The sequence below is a fragment of the Lepidochelys kempii genome, chromosome 2 (assembly GCF_965140285.1).
Source record: "Lepidochelys kempii isolate rLepKem1 chromosome 2, rLepKem1.hap1, whole genome shotgun sequence".
In the NCBI taxonomy this organism is placed as follows: domain Eukaryota; kingdom Metazoa; phylum Chordata; order Testudines; family Cheloniidae; genus Lepidochelys; species Lepidochelys kempii.
This window is the reverse complement of record NC_136381.1, coordinates 169,107,820-169,129,548: the sequence shown is the minus strand read 5'-3', so window position 1 is coordinate 169,129,548 and position 21,729 is coordinate 169,107,820. Positions and strand designations below refer to the sequence as shown.

At 38.7% G+C, this 21,729-nt stretch overlaps 1 protein-coding gene across 1 annotated transcript in view; it reads left to right on the top strand.

The window, feature by feature from the left end:
* The first annotated feature begins 257 nt into the window (after positions 1–257).
* Positions 258–21,729, top strand: part of ABCA13 (ATP binding cassette subfamily A member 13) — a 227,009-nt gene continuing 205,537 nt past the window's right edge. Inside the window, exons 1-9 of the mRNA XM_073329650.2 lie at positions 258–2,074; positions 2,291–4,921; positions 6,531–8,339; positions 8,775–8,881; positions 10,964–11,082; positions 12,200–12,372; positions 13,572–13,648; positions 14,273–14,394; positions 18,814–19,008. Coding sequence (XP_073185751.2) covers positions 258–2,074; positions 2,291–4,921; positions 6,531–8,339; positions 8,775–8,881; positions 10,964–11,082; positions 12,200–12,372; positions 13,572–13,648; positions 14,273–14,394; positions 18,814–19,008 — 7,050 coding nt within the window. The remainder of the gene's footprint in view (positions 2,075–2,290; positions 4,922–6,530; positions 8,340–8,774; positions 8,882–10,963; positions 11,083–12,199; positions 12,373–13,571; positions 13,649–14,272; positions 14,395–18,813; positions 19,009–21,729) is intronic.

The following is a 21,729-nucleotide window of genomic DNA, read 5'->3' as shown; positions in this document are numbered from 1 at the left end:
TTGTATATATGAAATACACTTTACAAATACAATTTTAAGATGTAAATATAGCTATGTTCTAATGTATGATAAACCATTACATTTAACTGGTTTGGGATGTAACTTTCCTATAGGTGACTAATTTGAAAAAAAATCTCAATTAATGTTACAGGATCTTGACATCTGTCAAAGAGCTTTTGAAGAGGGAAAAGAACATAAAAGTTCTTGAGGAGCAGGAGTTGGTCTTCATTCTACAAGTTTCAGAATTCATACAAAAAATGTTGACGCCTGGTTCTTCAGCCTCCTCAAGCCTCAAAGACTTCCAGTCCATAACAGAAATAGCCTTGACTAATGCAATTATGTGGCTTAACAGTTCTGCCAATATGAAGGCAGATGCTACAGATGTTCATATATTTTCTGAACTCGATAATGAACTACTAGAGAATTATCAACTTCTTACAATGCTCTGGCAGAGTGAGCAGCTGGAAGTATTTTGGCAAGTAGTAAAAAAAGTCTTGGATCAACATGACCATAGGATGTTTAGAAGTCCAATGGAAGCAATAGAGATGCTGCAGAAGTTATCTAAAATTAGAATATCTTTGCTTCAGGAAAATCAAAAAGTCCTTAATGAAAGTTTGCAATTCTTCCAGAAAATCCTTACGGAGTGGCCTGAATTCACTTTTCTTGACATAGATTATGTAAACGACTTCAGTGAAAAATTCATAAGGAATCTCTATGAGGTTGGAGTGTTGACTCAAGAACATTTCACTGCTGCTCTCAGCACCATTCATGCTATGAGAAATGTCTCTTCTGTTCTAGTCTCAAATACAACTTCTGTATTCAAAGTACAAGACATAGGGAAAATTGTGTCTGATTTCTACCAAAACATCCCAGAGGTAGGGGACAGTAATGCAGCCTCACTTATTCAAATGCTTTTCTTTGTCCACCAAAACATTGATCAGTTAAGTACCCAGAGCAATAATTCTGTGCTAACATTCTTCCAGAAGATCTCAAAAGACATTTCATCTCTTCTAATTCAACATGATTTCCAAAACATGAGTGAGGTTTTTGACTTTCTGTCTGAAGCTATACATCTCCTCCAGGGTCTCACCCAGAAACCTCTCTGTGAAAAGTTAGCAACAGTTTACAACTATGTAGAACTCCAGGCCCAGTCTCTAGCACAGAAAGGGAAACAAGAGATAGAAGTGGTATACAGTACTCTGGGCAACCTTAAAACTATATTTAGAGAGACAGAGCTTCATAGAACTGCCTTTCAGTATTTGAAACAACTTTTTGACATCTCAGCAGAAAGCTTGTTAAATAATGAATGTGCTGATTGGTATACACCTAGCATTCTTTCTGTGAGGCAAATAAGAGATGTTTACAACTCACTTGTAGTTCCATTGGTCAGAGTTCTGTCAAATACATCAAACTTCAAAAGTGAGGTAAATGTGCCTTTTGCCATGCATTGCACCACTACCTGGCTTCAGATGTGGACAGAGATTTTGGAAGAAATGTCTGAAATACTGGGGTTGGATTTAAATTTTTTCAGTTATCTTCAGAATGGGCTGAACCACCTTACTGAAGGCCTTGAAAATATCACCCATGCTGAACTGTGCAATACAACATTTACAATCAGTGCTGAAACTACATCAGCAATACATCTACTGAAAATAATAACAGACGCTTATAACGTAAATGAATGGAAATACTTTGAGACTCTAAGTGGTCTCATAAGTAAACTTAGCAACATAATTAATGTTATCAGCTCAATTAAAAGAGAGAATTTAGAGGAAGTTTTTCAAACAATGGAAAATGCAACTGTCAAATTGCAGAAATCTCTATTGAAGGTTAACGTTAGCAGGGAGTTTTTGGATTCCTGGTTTGATGTTTTCTTTCCATTGAGTTCTAAAGTGGAATATAGAGATACACGTGTAGATTTCAATGGGTATTCACTTTCAGATATTCTAACACTTTCTGCGGAAGAATTTGGAACTGTTCTCACTGACCTAAGAGAGACTGCTGGATTCCTTAAAAATATATCCCAAGATAAATATCTATTGTCTTGTATGATCATTTTCCAGAATGTTACCAAGTTAGTTTTGGAAGATATTTTGAAAGAGAAAAATGTTTCACAGATATGTGTTCTGTCTCATCTTAATCCTCTTCTGACCTCGGATAACATAGTGAATGTAGTAGAGGGCTGTAATAGATGGATACATATTATCAGTAGCCTCAGTGAGAAATACATCACTTACTCCCACCTTGAGAATGCAAAACGTGTTTTATTTTTGTTGACGTTTCTGGGAAGCATTAATGAGACTGATACTAGCTTAAAGAATACCCTGGACATTGTTAACATTACTTTTAACCTCATAGAACCTCCATGCTTACTCAATGGTTCTGTTGCACATTGTGCAGATGTTTGTTTCAGCATTCTAGCAAACATTTTAAAAGTTCTTCCTACATTTTCTGCAAAAGATGGACAGACCCATGACTTTATCTTTACTCTTTTGAATGTGTCAAGGGGCCAAATTCAGTCAATTGTCAAAGACTTAATGAGATTCTCACCATATACATCTGACTCAGAACAGATGTATTTCACTAAATTAATCACTGGAGCTATCAAGAAATCAAGAGAAGTCCTTAATTTGACTCAGAGTCTCCAGCCTTCTTCAGTAGCACTTTTGAGAGGAATTCATTTTTTTCTCAAGAATATAACTTCTGAATCCCTACAAAATAGCTCATCTCCTCTGGACACTGTAAATCTTCTAAATGCATTTGAAGCTCTTCCACAAGACAAAAATATGAGCTTCCTAAAGAAGTCCTTTCAAAATCTGATTAGTTACTTTATGTCACACTTGCCTCACAATATGCAAAGTTTGCAAAACTTAACTCTGAATACATGGATGAAAGCAGCAGACCTCAATGTGGAACTAGTAAGGAAGGCACTAAACATCTTAAAGTCTTATAACCTTACCAATTTTCTGATACGATCAGGTGATAAAGGGTTTCCAAAGCATACGGCAACTTTGGTGAAAAACACTGAGAATGAAGATCTAGAATTCTTAATAGATCAACTCAAACAAATCCGAAAAAGCCTGCATCATTTCTTTAAAAAGATCAAAACTGTGTACATTGAGAATTCTGTTCTGGACAAGTTGACAGGCTGGTTAGATTCCTTTGAGAACAATTCATGTTCTTGGAACTTGACCAACTTATGGCAAATGACTCAATTATTTAAAGAGACTGAGCTTGATGATATATTACAGGTGCTTTACCTTCTTCCTGATGCTATCAGTCTTATACAGCGTTTGGATCACAAAAACATCACTGATACCCTAATAGAAGTGTACACTTTCACATTAACTCAGGAAGCAAACATGTCAATATGTACCAAGGAAGATTTATCCAATAAAATAGATCACCTTCTAGAGTTACTGGAGGTAGTAGCTGATATGCCTCAGGAATCTGCAAGGGCTTTGAGTTGTCTGACTGCAGTTATCTGCTGGAACCTCACCACGGAGTCACCTCAGAATGACCCAGCTTTAAGGACTTGTAACTTAAATGCACACAGAAATTTTTCATCTATTTACAACACAATTGCTGATGTACTTGAGCAGTTCAAGCTGACAACTCCAGGGGGACATGCCCTATGTTCTAATGAAGATTATCGGAGGGAGATCACTTACAAAGCGACTTGCTTCTTTCATCAGCTCAATGAGTGGAACTCCATTCTTCTGAAGCTTTCTGAGATCCACAACATAAATAGTTTGGCTCTGAAACAGCTACTGGGATTTTGGAATAAGCTATCAGTATATGTTATGGCTTTTGGAAATAGTAGTACCATTGCAGTCTATTGCTCTTCCACACCGAAGAGACAAGCTGCTTTAGAGCTCATAGAAGCACTAAACAATATGACATCAACAGAGATGGCTATGGCCAAAGCTATTTTTGAACAGTTAGCAGATCTGTATCATGCTCTAAACTTGGATAGAAGCACAGGAATGTCTATTACAAAGACTCTTCTTACTCATTTAAAAAGCATGGCCAATGAAATATCTGGAGCGCTGAATAATGAAGATGTCCTGTCTTATTTTTTTTCTGCAGCCCAGCCTCTTCTCACACTGTCTCCTTTTGGAAACCAAACCTACATGGTGCTTACAGCATTATCAGCTTTGAGTAGAAATAATAGTTTGATTGGTAACTTTGAGGCCCTTTGGCTTGATAGAGAGAGATGCATACAAGATTTATTAGTCAATTTTAGTGTTCCGAACTTACTTTCTGTGATAGACAAAGAAATTCAATTACTAAGTGCAGCAGCCAGAAAAAAATGTTCATTGGCACTTGCTAGTTTATTGAAACAATTTAATTCATCATCTCTAGAAACTCTACTAAGAAGCTTTGAGGACTTTCAAGAAGTTGCGAGAGACTGGCTACATGAGTACACTAATAAAAATTTCTCTAAAATAATAAATGCACTAGTTGTTCTTATGGCCAATGAAAAGTCCTCTGATGACATAGTTCTGATTATCAAAGGTATCACTGAATTTTTGGAGCTCTTCAGAAATGGCTCTAAAGAAGATCACATTGATATTTCATTTGTTACTGATCTTCTTAGTGGGGAAAAGCTGAATAACGTTCATGTTGCTCACACAATTTTACAGAACAGTCTGCTTAACATGATCTCTGACCTCACTACTGAAGAAGAGGTACTGAACTTAAATGACACAGACCTTCAGATAATGGACTTCATTGATTTGTTTTTTGATGATGCACAATATGAAAATAATGGAAAACAGATCGCCTCATTCCAAAACAGGACAATGGAGATGATAAAAGAATTTTTACAGATAATCTTTCCATCTTCTGGAGGACATTATAGCAATAAAATGTTTGTCTTATTAAAAAACTTACATAAGGATATAATTGCAGAAATGAGGTGAGTGTGTTTGTCTATTAACTTTGTGTCCAAATACATTTAGAGACAGGGTTACTGTATATTAGTGACAATTTGGTTATACATTTTATTATACTTCTACTTTAGAACTGAACCTGTGAGTAAACCCACATCTGGGACCAAAACTATATTTAATGGATCAGGGCTATTATTTTATTTATTTAAATTTCTGTAACAGTTTTGGATTTTAGGATACACAATTTGGAAAGAATGATAGTGCAAAACATTTCAAGGCACTGTTTTGTACCTTGTAAAAATGGTATTGCTCTGAAAAAAGGGACTGATTTTTAAATGGTATGGGATTGCTGCACCAAATAATATGGAAATACTTGAAAGTAACCTACGTTGCCTTCGAGGTGACCAAACATAGAACATGCCTCTTAAATTCTATACTTCAAATGGTTTCAGCTTAAAATTCAAATTAATTAAAAAATTAACTGTTCCTATACCAGTGCAAGGAGTCTTGAGTTATGAACTTTCATGGAATTTTGTGCAGAATAATTGAATCACTGAAGTTTTGAGGAATTATTTTTGTACAAATTAAAATAATCCCAAAGCTGCTATCAATGCACTATTAAAACTGGAAAATCGAGCACACACATGATAAAAGTGGAGGCAACACTTAAATCCATTTCACATCCTCTGTATTTCAGTATGTACATTGTAACATCTAAAACTGAGTAAGATAGTAAAGTATGAATTTACCAAAACAATAAAGAACAGAAAATTCCATATGTTAATATAGCCAAATTAATGTTAAAAAGTTAAACTTTGAATTTCTTGAGTTTGATTTCACAACCAAACAACTAAAAAATACGTGCTTGTGGATTTTTCCCAACTTTAAATGTTTGTATCTTAAAAGTTATTGCACCAGTTTTTCCTCAAGTTTTGAATTGCTTTTTTCTTCAGTGAATAATAATCCAAATTTAAAGTTTCTGGCATCAATAATTCAAGTTGTGATTAAAAATTTAATTTGAAAATGTGGAAAGCGTCCCCCCCCGTCCCCTGCTTGCATAACACAGAATATTAAAAGGATTCTGCTCTAACATCATAATAGAAGTAAAATACAATAGCCTAAATAACAACTCCTCCAGTTTTATGTCATTGTAACTCTGTTGACTTCAGTTTGTTGGGGTAATCTGGCTGTTGACTGAAATGAAGTTACACTCGTGTCAAACTGGAATAAATCAGTTATGAATGAGGTCCACAATATCTAATCAATATCACAAAGTGGCTAGACAATTTTGGGTAATAGTTTTATTAATAGTACTTCACCAATTTCTTTCCCCACCCCCTAGCCACCATTTTCTTCTCTTTATTATCCCAAAACCTCTACATTTTTTGTACTAATTTATAAAATACTGAGTATCGGGTTTTTCCATTGTTGAGATGCCTGTTATGGCATCTTCCAAAAGGCCTGATCGGGCAACCAGAATGTCCCTTTGGATGACCAGAGTCCACAGCCAAACATTAATCATATTATAGCTTACTGGTAATCTTTCTATTTTGTAGTAATACTCCATATTTTCCTAAACTAGTCTTACAGTAATGATAATTTGCATCATCCCAATCAGCAATATTTCTGTTGCAGGATATTCCCCAAAGATGATATTGGAACTCCACTAAACTTGGATCAGTCTGTTAATCTAAAGGAAGAAGTTGATGGGTTGAAAGAAAATATGTATGACCTAATCAAGGATGGAACCATATCTGAAAATGGGACATTTCATTTTGAGAGTGCAAAAGGACTTAAGTTTATGAGGGATTTGTTTAATGTTCTGTTTAAAGATTTTTCTGTAAAAAATGGCAGCAGAAGTAACTATGAACTGTTTACTTTTGTGAATCAGGTGTTATTTAATACAAGTAATCCTGGTGACTTTGCCCAGCTGATTAGAGATCTTTCTAGAACTCTTCAATTTATGCGGCAAACTTCTGCAGAAATGGGAAACCTCATGAATTTTTTTAACAACCATTTCAAGGATTTCCTAGTTAGCTATCCTACTTTTCGAGAAATGGTGCTTGCTAATTTAACAGAACTGTTGGCCTCTGTGGATAAGGTGTTTCCTTTGAAAAATAGGCAGATAATAGAAACTACAGAGACATTACTTGATCTCATCTTGTGGAGCGGTGGAGCTAACTATACTCGCAACCCCTTTCCAGAGCTTGCTGTTGATTTGGGCTCATTGTTGTGGGAAAGCAATGAATTTGTAAAGCTAGCAAAAATAGTAGAAGTCATTGTTAAGTTTTTGACATTGTCCAAGAAAGCTTCAGAAAAGGTAGCTAGCTGTTTGGAACTATCTATCAACTCAAATGCTACGGAAAACTTAGACTACATTGAGATGGTCTATTCAGACCTCCAAAGAGCTGTTCATGATGCAATAGAAGAGTTAACTGAAACTGAGACTGCAGAGATTCTGCTTTCAAGCCACCATCAAGTGGCAGATTTGGGGAAAGCATTTCTTGATTTGACGTACTTGTCTATTCGAGATAAGCTTTTCAGATCATATGGCTCTGGAACTGCAAACATATCAACCAGATTGGTCGCAAATCTGAGCAAACTCAGTGGTTTAAATGATATTGCAGGTGAAATTGCTGAGTTTTTAGCAAATGGGCAGAATTATTCTGCAGAATTGGAAAGACTTGTTGCAATTGTTACCAGAGCAAGCATAAACTCATCTGATGATACTGCCAGTCTAATAGAAGATCTTCTTGATTTTTTTGTACCAATTAATGATATTATTAGTAAAATACATTTAACTTCTAGACTAAATTTTACTCATGATCCAATAAATGAAGAAAAATGGGAGAGAATTCAGGAGATGATTACTTATTTGGGCAAAGGAAACATTACAGCAATAAAAGCTTCTATCAGAGCTGTAGCTGATCTCTTTCTGGGAGCTTTCTGGAAAAATCACTTAGGTGAACGTGACTTAAATCTGCTGCTGACTTATGCAGACAACCAAGATGACTTTCTTAAAGTTTTAGAAGTCACTATGGAATCATTCAAGTTAATGAAGAATGTTTCTGGAGGAAGCTTCAACCTGTGGTCACTTTTTGCCAGTCTTATGAACCAAAATATAACTTACCAGCAGAAGGAACCGTACATCTGGGAAACAATTATTGAGGACTCATTAAATAGAACTAATCCTTGGATAGAGTTGCTGCATTTAAGTGCTGATCAGCAAGTGAATTCCCCAAGAGCCTTACTCCAAACAGTTATGGCATTCTTTGCTAATGGAACTTCTGATGTAGCTGACATGGCCCAGTTGGAAAACAGGATACTAAGGATGATGCATGACTTTGACTTGATTTTCAAACCTTTATCATCATATGAAAAGTATGCCAGACAGTTGGTTAACTTGGCTGAGTATTGGCGACAAGGTCCACTAAAAGAACAAAGGTAAATATTGGAAGGTTGGCTTATTTTTAAAATCATTGTCCAGGTCTGATTTTTGTTCAGAGGTGCTGAACAGTGCTGGCAGTCAAGTCAAAGCGAGGTGCTCAGCATCTCTGAAAATCAGACTGATTTATATTGAGATTGAATTGTTTTAGAAATGAGAAGAAGGAAAGGGGCCAGGGGAAACAATCTATAGCCAACACAAGAAAAGTAGTTAGCATTTAAAGACTTAACATTCCTACTAACATCTGAAGATAGTGTGCCACCACCCCTTGGCCTCATTCTGATCTGGTTCACATTGTTGTAAATCAGGAGTGATGTGTAACTGCAATGAGAATCAGGCCCGCTGATCTTTGTAATAGTGTGTGCAGGCCTTATTGAAGCTATTCTCTGATTCTGTCATCATAAAAGTGATGGTATCCTATTATTTTTCCTTAGAGTCTCTGAGATGTGCCAGGGTTTCCAGAAGCATTTAAGCCCTGCTAATGCCCAACTGCTACAGAAGGTGCAGATTATGGCTTTGAGTGTATTTACAATCCTTTCAGGTTGGTTGCTGTAATAATAACTATTGGCAGGATGGGTCTATTATTCATGTTGTTGCTGTGTTGCTAAGACTGTGCTCAGGGCATTCATGTGTAATAGCGATAAATTCACTTGGATGGTCTCAAGCCTCAGAATGAAGTTGAGAGGCATCTGAAAACAATTTGACTCAGAAGGCCTAGTATAACAAAATGCCTCACAAATGGATGCCTTAAGTTAGATTCCTAAATCCATATTTAGGCTCCCTGGATTGGGGTGGGGGTGGATTTTCAGAAGTGGTCAGTGTTAGCCTAACTCTGCTCCAACCACCTAATGGAGTAAAACTCACAATGAGATCAGAGTTAAGCCAACACTGAGTGGTTTTGAAAATTCCACCCATAAATAAGTTATGGTTTTCAGATGTACTGAGCACCCAGAAGATCCCACTGACCTCTGAAAATCAGGTCACTTATTTAGCTCTTACATAGGGGTTTATGTCTGTCTGTCTGTCTTGATCTTTGTACTATTTGGTTACTTTAAGTCTTCTGAGTCAAGTGAAACCACACAGAACTCTACGTAAGATACACAAAAGGTAATCAGATGTGCTCATTTTCTGCAGAGTTGCCTAGCTCAACTAGTCACCTAAATTTGCCCTGCCGGTTTTGAATGAATCTGAATTTAAAAAGACTGCTCTGAAAAGTGACTAGATACAATTTGCCCCACCATTTCTCTCCTATGTGTATTCAGTGTAAGGTCAGCAGATTTAATGACAGGAATGAATTTTTATTAGTCTGTCTTTTTTCCTGTTAACTGGTGGACCAATCCAGCTCTGTGAGGCAGCTGGATTTTGTTCTGTTAACCGTAGGGCAGCTGTAGGGCCAAAGTCTCTCCTCACTGTCACATGTACAAACCTACTGAAGGCAGCGGAATGGAGCTGTTTGCTCTGGATATGATGGCGTACCATTTGTGTAAAGATTGCTCCTCCAGGGGATCGGGTAGGAATGATGGAAGATCCCTTTCATGACTGATCCCTAGGATTATCTCTCTACTGCAAAGCATCCAACATACTGGCCCTTCCCTCCACTTGCAATTGTGTTGTGGGAGTTACTGCTGCCCTGGGGATACAGTAACCTTAAGGTCTCACCATAGGGAAACAGGATGATGAGGGTCCCAGAGAGCTGCTCAGAGTGAAAAATATTGTTACTTATTTGTATGATCATAACACCTAGGAGCCCCAATCATGGATCAGAACCCCACTGTGCTAGGTGCTGTACAAACAGAGAACAAAAAGATGGTCTCTGCACCAAAGAACTTATAGTCTAAATGTGAGATAAGAGACACCAGGTGGATACAGACAGATGTGGGGAGTATAAATGAACAGTGAGACAGTATTGGTCAGCATGACGGGCAGTGGTCTGATCACACCTGTGAAACTTTCTCAAGTTTTTTGTAAGCATCACAGCAAAGGAGAGTTTTGAGGAGGGATTTGAAGGAGGATAATAAGGTAGCAAATAGCAGATGTTTACAGGGAACTTCTCCCAAGCACAAGGGACATCATGGGAGGAAGCACAAAGATGCTTTCTTGAAAATATTATAGCTAGGCAGTGGAGGTTGGCATAATCAGAGGCAAAAATTGACAGCTTGATGGCAAAATAGAAATTATAGGGTGGGGATTGACGGTGTGTGGCCTTGAAAGTGAAGACAAGTATCTTATGTTAGATGAGACAGAGATGGAGAGGTCATTGGAGGGCGTAAGTAAACTTAAAACTCCTGACTGTCTCTGTGTCTTGCTTTCATGAAACTGTCACTAAGTCCTTGAGCTCTGGTTCTGCACCAGGCCTGATTGCCCTTGGGAATTGCTCAGGATGGTATAGGACCACCATACAGTTGGTGTAAGGGTAACATACCCTTTTCTCCCATGTAGCCTGTGCAATGACTATCTCTAGAAATAATACTTAGCAGTTGTACCACAAAATATTTTCCTGCCCTTACTTTTAAAACTTCTTTCCTCACTCCTAACCCTTCTCAATGCTGTTGGCACTTCTGACAGGGAATCATGTTTAGAGTGATCTTTTTCACTGATTCAGCCTGTGTGTTTTCTCTTACAGACAACCCGACTGTCATCAGCAACCTTCTCTGTGCTTTTACGAGCTGTAAGGATGACCTAACAAGGTGTTTCCTCCTTTCTGCCATTGAAGGAATCAATTTGGTTCATGAGCAGTATCAGGTTTGAACAATTTCTAATCCTGCCAACATCCTTTTGTCATGCTTTAAATTTCACACTGGAAAATTACTCCATAAGTATTTTCCTTCTTTTTTTTTTTCTACTGCCTGAAAAATCAATCACCATGCTTGTGTATAATCAGGGTTTTTAAGGGATGTTGTTCTGCCACACTTGATAGTGATACCGAGAGGGAATCACATAATATATGCTGACAAGTGTTGAAAGCCATAAACAGAATAACTAGACTGCCATTGGGTACCAAACAGCAATTGGTATTGCAGGTGCTTTCACAGCACTAAAAATTTATAAGGACAAGGGAAAAAAATCCAAACAAAATACAAACCAATCCCCCAGCCAGAAGCATCTGGGCTAAAATAATACCCAGAGTACAATTAACTGTGCTGCCAAGAGAGATTGATCTCTGTATCTACAACAGTTCTGAAGTTTGGCAAAACTCGTAATCAGAAGACCAACAATGTAGCATCTAGAGCCCCATTCAGTGCTCAGTCTTGCTCCACTGAAGTCAATGAGAGTTTTGCCATTGACTTCAGTGAGAGGAGAACCAAATCATCAGACACCACCAACATGTTAAATGTACCTTTTTTTACTATAAAGTTTTCCTTTCCTCAGTTTTGGCTCCCTGCTCTGATATTTTGCACTTGGTCTACTCAGAGCTCTTGTTGATGTACATGGAAGTTCTGAGTAGGTAAGGCGAGTAGACAGAGTTGGGAGCCATCTGATGAATCTGAGAGTAGAATTTTGCTCAGAGACCATGTATCTCTTGATTTTTTTCCTCTCTCTCTTTCCCAGTCTCTATAACACCAGTCACCCACCTACACAAAGCACATGTACAAAAGGCCAAAAAGAAATGTCCTAGCTTGACAAAGAATAGTTAGATAAAAGGAAAAACAGCGATAACAGTACACAGGTCATGATGCAAGGGGGTGGGGGCACCTGGTTGCAGGTATTTAATAAATCATTATCTATCTACATTTTGATTTGTGTTTATTTTTAAACAAAGTTAACCAGAAACTACACAACATTTAGCATTTTAGGCCTGTTATTTCAAGCAAATAAATACACAGCATGTAAATTTAACTATGGTTGCTATCTTTTGCAGGATATTGAAACAATGTTGTCAGCTTCCAATGAAGGGGAGTGTGGGAACCGTTTATATGTAAACAGGAAGCTGTCCAGTACCTTGGAGAGCTTCCAGAGAGCATTACAAAATACCACCTACGGCAGCTGTGAATGTCAACTCACCTTTGAGAACATCCAGAAACACATGCAAACGTAAAGCCTTTAGTTTTCACTGCCATGTTGTTCTGCTATGCATTACTTTTTTTAGTCACAGTGATATCGTTCCGTATGTATTCATAAAAAGTTTGCACAATTACAGTTTAACCTCTGCTCACCTAATGTTTGGTTAACAATCTAAGATCCAGGTTCATTGGAGATTGGTGAGATCCCAATAGCAATATGTACTACTGATCCATGATGATCAAAATCCCTGTTTATCAAAACATGCTGGAAGTTTTCAAACAAACAAAAAAGTTACTGTGTAGTCATTAGTGGTATCAACAATACTGCAGCAATAGTTACTGACTTGACTCCTGACTGAAAATTCTTTTATTTTACCTCTACGCCAGACAGTTCAAATAAGCATCCACATTTTTGGGTTCTTCGCTAACTTCCATTTTTCAAGGCTTGATCCTATGATGTGCTGAGAGTCTTGTGCAATGTGCTAAATATTCAGGTCAATTCAAGTTGAGCGTGCACAAAAACTCACAGGCATGCTTGGCACCTCACAGTATTGAGCTCTAAGTCGTCTTAGATTTTTATTCTGTCCGTTAAACAGTGCTGCTGTGCAGCCACCCGAGAGAGTAGCAAATACTATTGTTAACTAAAAGGTAAATGAAACTCTACTGGAAACCTTGGAGATTCTTTAAACCAGTTGCCTGTAGAAGGGTAAAACTTTACTGTCCTCTCAGTTTCCATCCAGAAGACCATGTTTTCAAAATCTACCTGAAGGACTTAAGTCCATTAGTGCCATTAAGAAGAGTCTGTGGCCAGAAGCTGCTGTACCTCTAGACCATTGACTCATGTCACCTATTTTTTTAGGCCATGTACTGAAAGTCATGGAGATGAGAAACTGCTAGACCAGTGCTTTTTCATCTGGTTTATTTTCATACAACTTAATAATGGAGAATCTCATGAATCATCTCCTCTCATAACTCCCCCACGGGTAAGAAGTGTGATTATCCCTGCCCAGGCAGTGTGTGTGCATAGTAGGAAGGCTTGTTGCCCCTCTCTCCATCTCTAACAGCTCACATGTATAAGCATCAGGACTAATCTGGTCCTTAGGATTAACCTTTTGCTTCATTAATGTTACTTCAGTAGTCCATGATAAGACCTGTACTTAGTAAGCTTAACCTATGGTAAAATGAACTACTTGGAAGTGGCTGCTTGTAAAACTAGTGTTGTCATTTCAGGTTGGCTGGAAACCTAGAGGCACCTTTGTCAGGAAATCCAGTGGTAGCTTTTGTCAGTAACTTCAGTCCGCCAAATGGTGAGCACATGGTTTCTTTACAGGAGCTAACATAAACTACAGTGCTGTTTTGGAGATCACTGAGGTACATTTGTTCACGAGGCAAGAGAGAGAACATAACTAAGTAAAAAGAATGCTGCTTAGGGAAAGTACTAAGGTGACATTGTATTGGTGTCTTATGAATAATTTGGGATCTGTTCCTCCTCACTATCTCCCTGGCCCACCTGTTGCCACTGGCCCCAGGTCAGTATAGTTTCTGTGGAAACTAGGCTGCCAAGGGCTGCTCCAGTCACATGCTCTTGGAATCATTCTGAAAGGGGAGATCCAAACTGCAGAGAGAGAAGACAGATTAACTGATTGAAAACTGCCTTTGGTAATTTAAGGTGCCTTCTTCCCAAACCAGTTGTGGGGAATGGTGTATGCTCCAATGGAGTAACCATCCTGCCACCCTTCTCTGCCTGTGGATCTCGAATCCCTCCAATCCCTTAGGATTGGTAGGAAAGAGAATAGCATGCCTTGGAAACAGCACTCAGCCCTTTCCTGCCCCCATAGCATAGATCTGCGAGGAAATGGAGGGCTGCCTGCTGACCCCCAATTAAAGCAGTGTGGTGGGAAATCGGCAATCCATGTTTTCCTGCATTGCAGATGTGAAAATCAAAGACTGTGTGCATAATGTTCCTGAGCTGGCTCGGGACCTTCGTTCTTTAGTCAACATTTCTGAGGAGACTATCAACACCCTCTTGGAAGCCAATTTCTCACAGTCCAAGGTACAAGGCGAGAAATGGGATGCTGGATTAACATATTGACCTATAAAAATGCTTTCCAGCTTCTTTTAGCTGGTGTAGAAATGAACAAGATTTGTTAGGTATGTGGGCCTCCTATGTTTTCATTTGCCATTTTTTTATATGGAAGATTGTTTTTGTTTGGGAAATTCAAAATAAAGCATTAAGAGCCCAATGAGAAAACCCTCTGATACTAGCAGCTAACCCCCTGAGGCATTGTATAGTCTTCTGGAAACTTCAAGGTTTCACCTTCCTGAATAGTTAATTTCCTATTCTCTCCTATAATGGGCAAAAAGTTTCAGCTTTCAGTTGATGGGGTGGAGGCAGGACAGGGACAAATTCTCTGGAAATAGGCACAGCTCCATTGGGTTCAGTGGAGTTTCACCCATTTTTATCTACAAAAGGTTGTCCTTTTACCACCAGGACATTCTGGAAAGCCCATAATCTCCATGGGGAAATTGTACTGCACCCCACATAGCTCTGATTTGTAATGAGGAGAGCAGATCACTGTCTTGTGCTCCTGTGATGTGCTACTCCCCCAAGAGCCTTGATGTCATTGTCTCTGTTTCCGATGACTGTGACCAATTCCATCTCTGAAGCTTGGAGTAGTATTAACTCTCCTTTGTCCAGTATGAATCATAAATGGGGAAGCTAACTACAGGTGTTCTTTCCTCTGTGTGTGCGCGCGTGTGTGTGTGTGTTGGAAATGAATTGGTATTTTGGTACTTGATTGAAACTGATCAGATCAATCAAGCAGCCACTGGATGTCACTGATGCTCTACAATCAGAGGAAGCTTAAGGTTTTGTCCGTAGAAAGATTGACTACTAGATTTCAGAGTAACAGCCGTGTTAGTCTGTATTCGCAAAAAGAAAAGGAGTACTTGTGGCACCTTAGAGACTAAGCAATTTATTTGAGCATGAGCTTTCGTGAGCTACAGCTCACTTCATCGGATGCATCCGATGAAGTGAGCTGTAGCTCACGAAAGCTCATGCTCAAATTGGTTAGTCTCTAAGGTGCCACAAGTACTCCTTTTCTTTTGACTACTAGAATGGCAGTTCTCAGTTTGAATTCTTTCACACAACAAGCTTAACTTTACTTATAGGTGGCTTCTGTTCCTTTGTCAATGTTAATAATTGCTATTATTGCTATTTCATTACTTTGTTAGCAGTAAATGTAGACAAGATACCTGGAAGGGATTCAGTAAAAGAGGAATTTGACAGTAAACTTTTATATCCCTATTCTCTTGAAATAATAATGCTATGGAGCTGAATTTTCAAATGTGGTCTCTTATGTCTGCAAATATTGTGGGCACACCCTGATATGCAAGCAAATGCCACATTTGCATGTTCATACAAACATTTGCTTGTGTTAAAAAAAAAAGTACGTAGACACACCCAATGTGTATGGGACATAATACATTTTTACTTTTGCACAGCATGGAAGTATATATTTCAGATGCAATGTATGCATCTCCTGTTATGTAAATGGTATGTTGTGGACATAGCTATGAAAGCATTTTTTTCATTTGCAGTTGTGGGGGGCAGTTTGACCACGTTTTATGAATACGAACCTTGCTACACTTATTCATGCTTTTGTCTCGCCTCAAGACTAGACTACAGTGATGTGCTTTATGGTACTTTATTTTAAACGGCCATTCAGAAACTGAATCTAACCTAGACTGGCTGCTCACTTAATGAGTGGCCTTTTATGTGAACAGTGCATAAAACTATTGCCCAGAAAACTGCACTACTTTTGAATTTCCAGAAAGAGTTCATAGGGTTGGTTTTAACCTGTTAGATAAAGCCTGAAGCGGCTTGGGATAGAGCTGGTTAGGAACCAGAATTTCTGTTCCACGGAAGATTTTTGAAGAAAAAAATCCTGTGAAACAAAAATTCCTAAATAGTTGGATTTGGAACAATCAACATGGTTTCTTTTGATAGTGTAGAAACATTTATTTTACATGTATAGTATATTAAAATAGTAAATATAATAATTATAGATATTATCTATTTAAGAGTAAATATCTTTAGCAGTAACATTTTAATATAATATAAACTAAATTGAAAAGAATAGTCAAAATGAACCCTTTTGACTTTTTCCTTTTGAAACTTTTGTTGAAATGACGTTTCCCACAATATATTATAATTTCAATAAACTGCATTTTTCATCAATGACTTTTCATCCAGCTATACTTTGGGATCCGATTATTGAGGAACCATCTGCCTCCAAGTGTCCCTGTGTGACACTACCATTGATACAATTAACAGAGATGCTCCAGGGACAATTCCCTCCTCGTGAACATGGAGTTTCAAGCTCTGTGTTCAGCAAAGACCTCCTGACCCTGGAACTCCTGTTCCTTCTCTGTCTCTCAGATCCTTGGATTTGTTGTTCCTCTGAACTCACTACAAGAGCTGTCTTTTCTCCTGGGCATTAGAGGAGGAAGGTGTCTGAGGGGTTTGGTGATGTATCTGGGCTGGCAGGATTTGTCATTGATCTCCTATATTTGTGGAGGGATGAGTCATCTTCTGTACTACTGGATGGTACTATTCACTACTAAATTAAAGAAATGCAGCTGTTTTTATTGTTTTCTTGTCCTATCCTCACATTGCCGTATTTGTCTGTTCATATGATGTGTATTTTCTAAATTTTTGTGTAAGCTCTCTCGGTCTTTGGGTGTACCTACACTGCATTGTAAACCCGGGTCTGTGGGTTCTGGGCTCATGTACTCGTTGTTTTGAAGCCCAAGTTTAAGTGTCCACACTGCATTGTAAACCTGGGTTTACAATTGCTGGACCTTGGTCTCTCAGCCATCTTAACTTACCCTTACTGCACTATGCAGACTGTATGATGCAGGTCTGCTGCTTGAGCTGCATCTGCACTGCAAAATGACAGGACTTGGACCCAAGTCACAGAGGCATTTGGACTCTGAACCCCTTGCCCCAAACAGGATCCTAGGACCTGGGACCGAAGTGCTTGCTGACCCAAGTCAGACAGATTTGTGTGTGAGTGGAAGGGGGACTTGGGCTCAAGCCTGAGTCAAAACCCCAACTTAGTGTGCTGTGTAGACATACATTAGATAAACATAATGGTCAGACCAATGTCCCATCTAGCCCAGTATCCTGTCTTCCAACAGTGGCCAGAGAGAGTGAACAGAAAGAGTAATTATGGAGTGATCCAGTTCCAGCTTCTGGCAGCTGGAGGTTTTGGGATGTATGGAGTATGGGGTTGCATCCCGGACCATCTTGGCTAGTAGCCATTGATGGACCAATCATGAACTTATCCAAGTCTCTTTCGAATCCAGTTATACTTTTGGCCTTCACCACATCCCATTGCAACAAGTTCCACAGGTTGTGTGTGCGCTGAGTTTCTTTTAAACTTGCTGTCTATTAATTTAATCAGATGACCCCTAGTTCTTGTAATATGTGAAGGGGTAAATAACACTTTCCTATTCACTTTCTCAATACCATTCATTATTTTATGGAGATCTATCATTTCCCCCCTTACTCATCTCTTTTCTCAGTTGAACAGTCCCAATCTTTCTAATCTTTCTTCATATGGAATCTGTTAAATATCCCTAACTATTTTCATTGTCTTTCTCCACACCTTTTTGAATTCTAATATCTCTTTTTTTTTTTTGAGATGGGGCAACTAGAACTGTATGCAAGTATTTGAGGTGTGGGCATACCATGGTAGCATTATGGTATTTTCTGTTTTATTATCTATCCCTTTCCTAAGATTCTGTTCGCTTTCTTGATGGCCAGTGCCCACTGAGTGGATGTTTTCAGAGAACTCCCCAAAATGAGTCCAAGATCTTTCTTGTGTGGTACCAGCTAATTTAGACCCCATCGTTGTGCATGTAGAATTGGAATTATTTTTTCCAATGTGCATTATTTTGCACTTATTAACATTGAATGTTATGTGCCATTTTATCTCCCAGTCACCCAGATTAGTAAGATCCCTATGTAACTCTTCACAATCAGCTTTGGACTTAATGATCCTGAGTAATTTTGTGTTGATATGTCAATCCTTGTTGTGGTTTTTAGGTGCTATCACAAAAGAAGTATATTTTTATGAAATGTATATGACATTTTTTCTATGAATTTTCAGTGTTAAGTATGCCTGCCCAGATCAAGGGATGGTGCCTGTTAACTGAATGATGAACATCTTTATAAATGAAAATAAATAGTAATGAGAAATGTATTTTTTGTTTAGATGCCCATATAGTATAAAGTTCAAGCATGTCATCTTAACAAATATGTAACTCTGTCTTCCAGTTCAATTGGTAGCTGTTATAAATACAGTTATTTATGTTATGAGACACACATTTACAGTGTATTCTAAAAAAAAAAAATCTTGATACATTTCAGGCAGGATACATTTTAATCCATGTACTCTTACAAAAGTTACTCTACAGTGCCCTTGCAGTAGCTTTAGCTGGAAGATGTGACGAAGAAATTCTTAGTCTCTTGCTGACGCTTCCTGAAAATGGCAACATTTCTCTGGCAGTGAAGGAACTTTGTTCTCTCCCAGCGCTGGAATTGTATACCATGATTGCAGTGATTGCCCAGAACTTAAACTTGCGTTATATCATTTACAAGGTAAGAGGAGCAAGTGCTTACTTCCTGAACTTTTTGGCGCTAGATGGATAGGTAACCCAATTACTGATCATAGTTCTGCCCCATATATTTTGTTGTCCTAGATGTTTATCCCAGTAGAACCCAAACACTGTCCTCATGGAAGTTCCTGCACTCTCGCTTTGCATTGTGGAACCAGTAGATCTGCAGCAGGATGTACTCCTGTATGTTGAGGGCCTGCTCCAGCTTTCGCTGAAGTCAATGGGAGTTCAGTCAGACGCTGAGGATGGATCCTGCCCTGCTGTTTGTGGGGGGTGGGGAAGGAAGATTTAGGGAGCCCCTATGTTCTTTCCCCTCATTTCCCAAACCAATGCAACAGAGGGTGGCAGGACTGAGGCCTCAGGGTGGGTTTTCTCACTAGTTTCATGGGCAACTCTGCTTCTGTGACTCCTTATGAAGGGTATGATTTTAAGCACAGAAATGGAAATCAGGGAACCCCAAGTTCTAATCCTGGCCGTGATGCATAACAGTTTAAGAATGGAGGTAAGGAACAGCTTATTCTATTGATACTATGGAGTTGGTATGCAAGTTTAGCTGCTTGGAGGTTAGCCAAGATACCAGATCAAATACCCCCAACTACTGCAAAAAGTTGTATGGGACTGTTAGATACCCAAGGGATCCAGAACTTGGTCTTGTATCTCACCCAAAAGACAGCTCTATAATTAACACTGCACCATCTAGCAAAGTGTTTGGGCAACAGATTGCCACTGATTTGTGGCTCCGGCTTTCTTGTTTAGCACTAACAAATAGAAGTTCCCAAACTGTGTTCTGATGGTTCTTGGAAAGCTGACTGGTCATACTGTTCTCAATCCTGTTGGTAATTGGATGAAGCTAAGAATGCATAAATCCTTTGCTAGTATTAGTCTTCCATGTGAGCAATTGCTGTAGCTGCCACAGGAGTGTTCTTTGATTATGTTCTGTCTCCTGAATTGCCAATAAAATTGTCAGCTAAATGCTATAACAGAAACTTTGGAGATCCTTTAGGAGGCCATAAAAACACAGCTCAGTTTTGAGGTCTTTGGCTGAGTTTGTAGTGCTGGAAGTTAGAATTAGTAATCTTTTGACTTGTAAATTGAACAGATCTCATGTAGCATCATTTGAGAGAGAATAAATATGTAACCCCTGATACTACTTTTACCAAGGCACTTATCTAAGACCACAGGGCAATGCAAGTATTTTATTGGCTTTACTAGTCTTTGGAGCTTTATATTTTCCAAAGCCTCTGTTTTAGAAGTAAAAATGTTCACTGTGTTATGGAACTTGTAACAGTAACTATGTGCATGGGCTGAATAAAATCATTCCAGGATTACACAAATACAGAGCCACCCCCTTCAATGCATAACAGCACTGGGACAACTTTTTGTGCTGTACAAATACTGTGCCTAAAAAGATAAGTGAACAGATCAAAATTCTTTTTCACACCAGACTCTGTGATTGAGGACAATAGGACCTAGAATCATCTGGGAGCAGTAAGATTGTACCATGGTCCAAATTTTCAGAAGCATCTAAGTCACTTAAGAGTCTAAGTTTTATGGGAACATAGGTTCCAAAGTTCCAAGGGACTTAGGCTCCTAAGGATATGTCTACACAGCCCACAGCAGTGATCCCCATGCTACTGCACCAAAAGTAGCTGAGTAGACATGGCTCAGGCTAGAACTTGGGGTCTGAAGTCAAGGGAAGGTGGTGGGCTTCAGGATCTGAGCTGCAACTTAAAAGTGCTGTCTGCACAGCTATTTTTAGCACAGCAGTATGAGCCTGACTCTGCTGACCCAAGCTTGGAGGCTCACTGCTGAGGTTTGTGTAGATGTATCCAAAATGACTTGGGTGCTTTTGAAAATTTTTACTCCATATGCCTTTGATGTTACAATAGTTCATCTCTTCAAGATAAGAATATCATGGGCTGTGGTCTAATATCTGCAACAGAGGGTTCTCATGTGTAAGGATCACATTAGTCCAAAGACAGACTGCTGGGTGAAAATGTTTACTTGCACTTATAGAAGAAACTGAGCTGGATACTTTTTTGTTGCTTTTGAGAGCTATGCCACAACCTAGAGGCAGCTCACTGTGGCACTCAGCCTCTTAATGTTCATGTTAACAGAATTTTAAACTTCTAAATAATTTGAGTGGCTACTATAGGACCAGCTCATGTGATTTTAATGGTATTAAACTATGCCTACATGGGTGCTAAGAGGAAATGGGGTTCAGCTGAATTAATATAACTCAATTGAAAAACGCAAATTTTTGCCCAAGTAGACTGGCCTTTTGGGGATTACTGACAAAGTTAAGAAATTTAAGGCTTGTATGTGGTTGGAAAATCATGGTGCTGCCATTGTACACAGCTTTCTGCATTATGAAGGGGGACCAAGCATTTGGTGCTGAAACTGAGTTGCCTCTGTGAATACCTTTGGGAGTGGTTAACCAGAAACAAATCTGGATATATAGTTTGAGATGAGACAGTTATGAACAAAATTATCCTGTATTGGGTGGGATATGTGGTGGCTAGTGTGTGTGCATTCTACTCCTTTGTGGTAGCTGATCTCCAGAATGAGAAAAGGCAAACCTATTTCTGGTAGTTGAAAGGTATTTACTTGAGCTCAAAATGAGAGAAAATTTTTTTTTTTTTTGAAGCTAGAGATCCTGGATTCTTGTTTCTGATGCCACACATGTAGAGTTAAACTGATGACT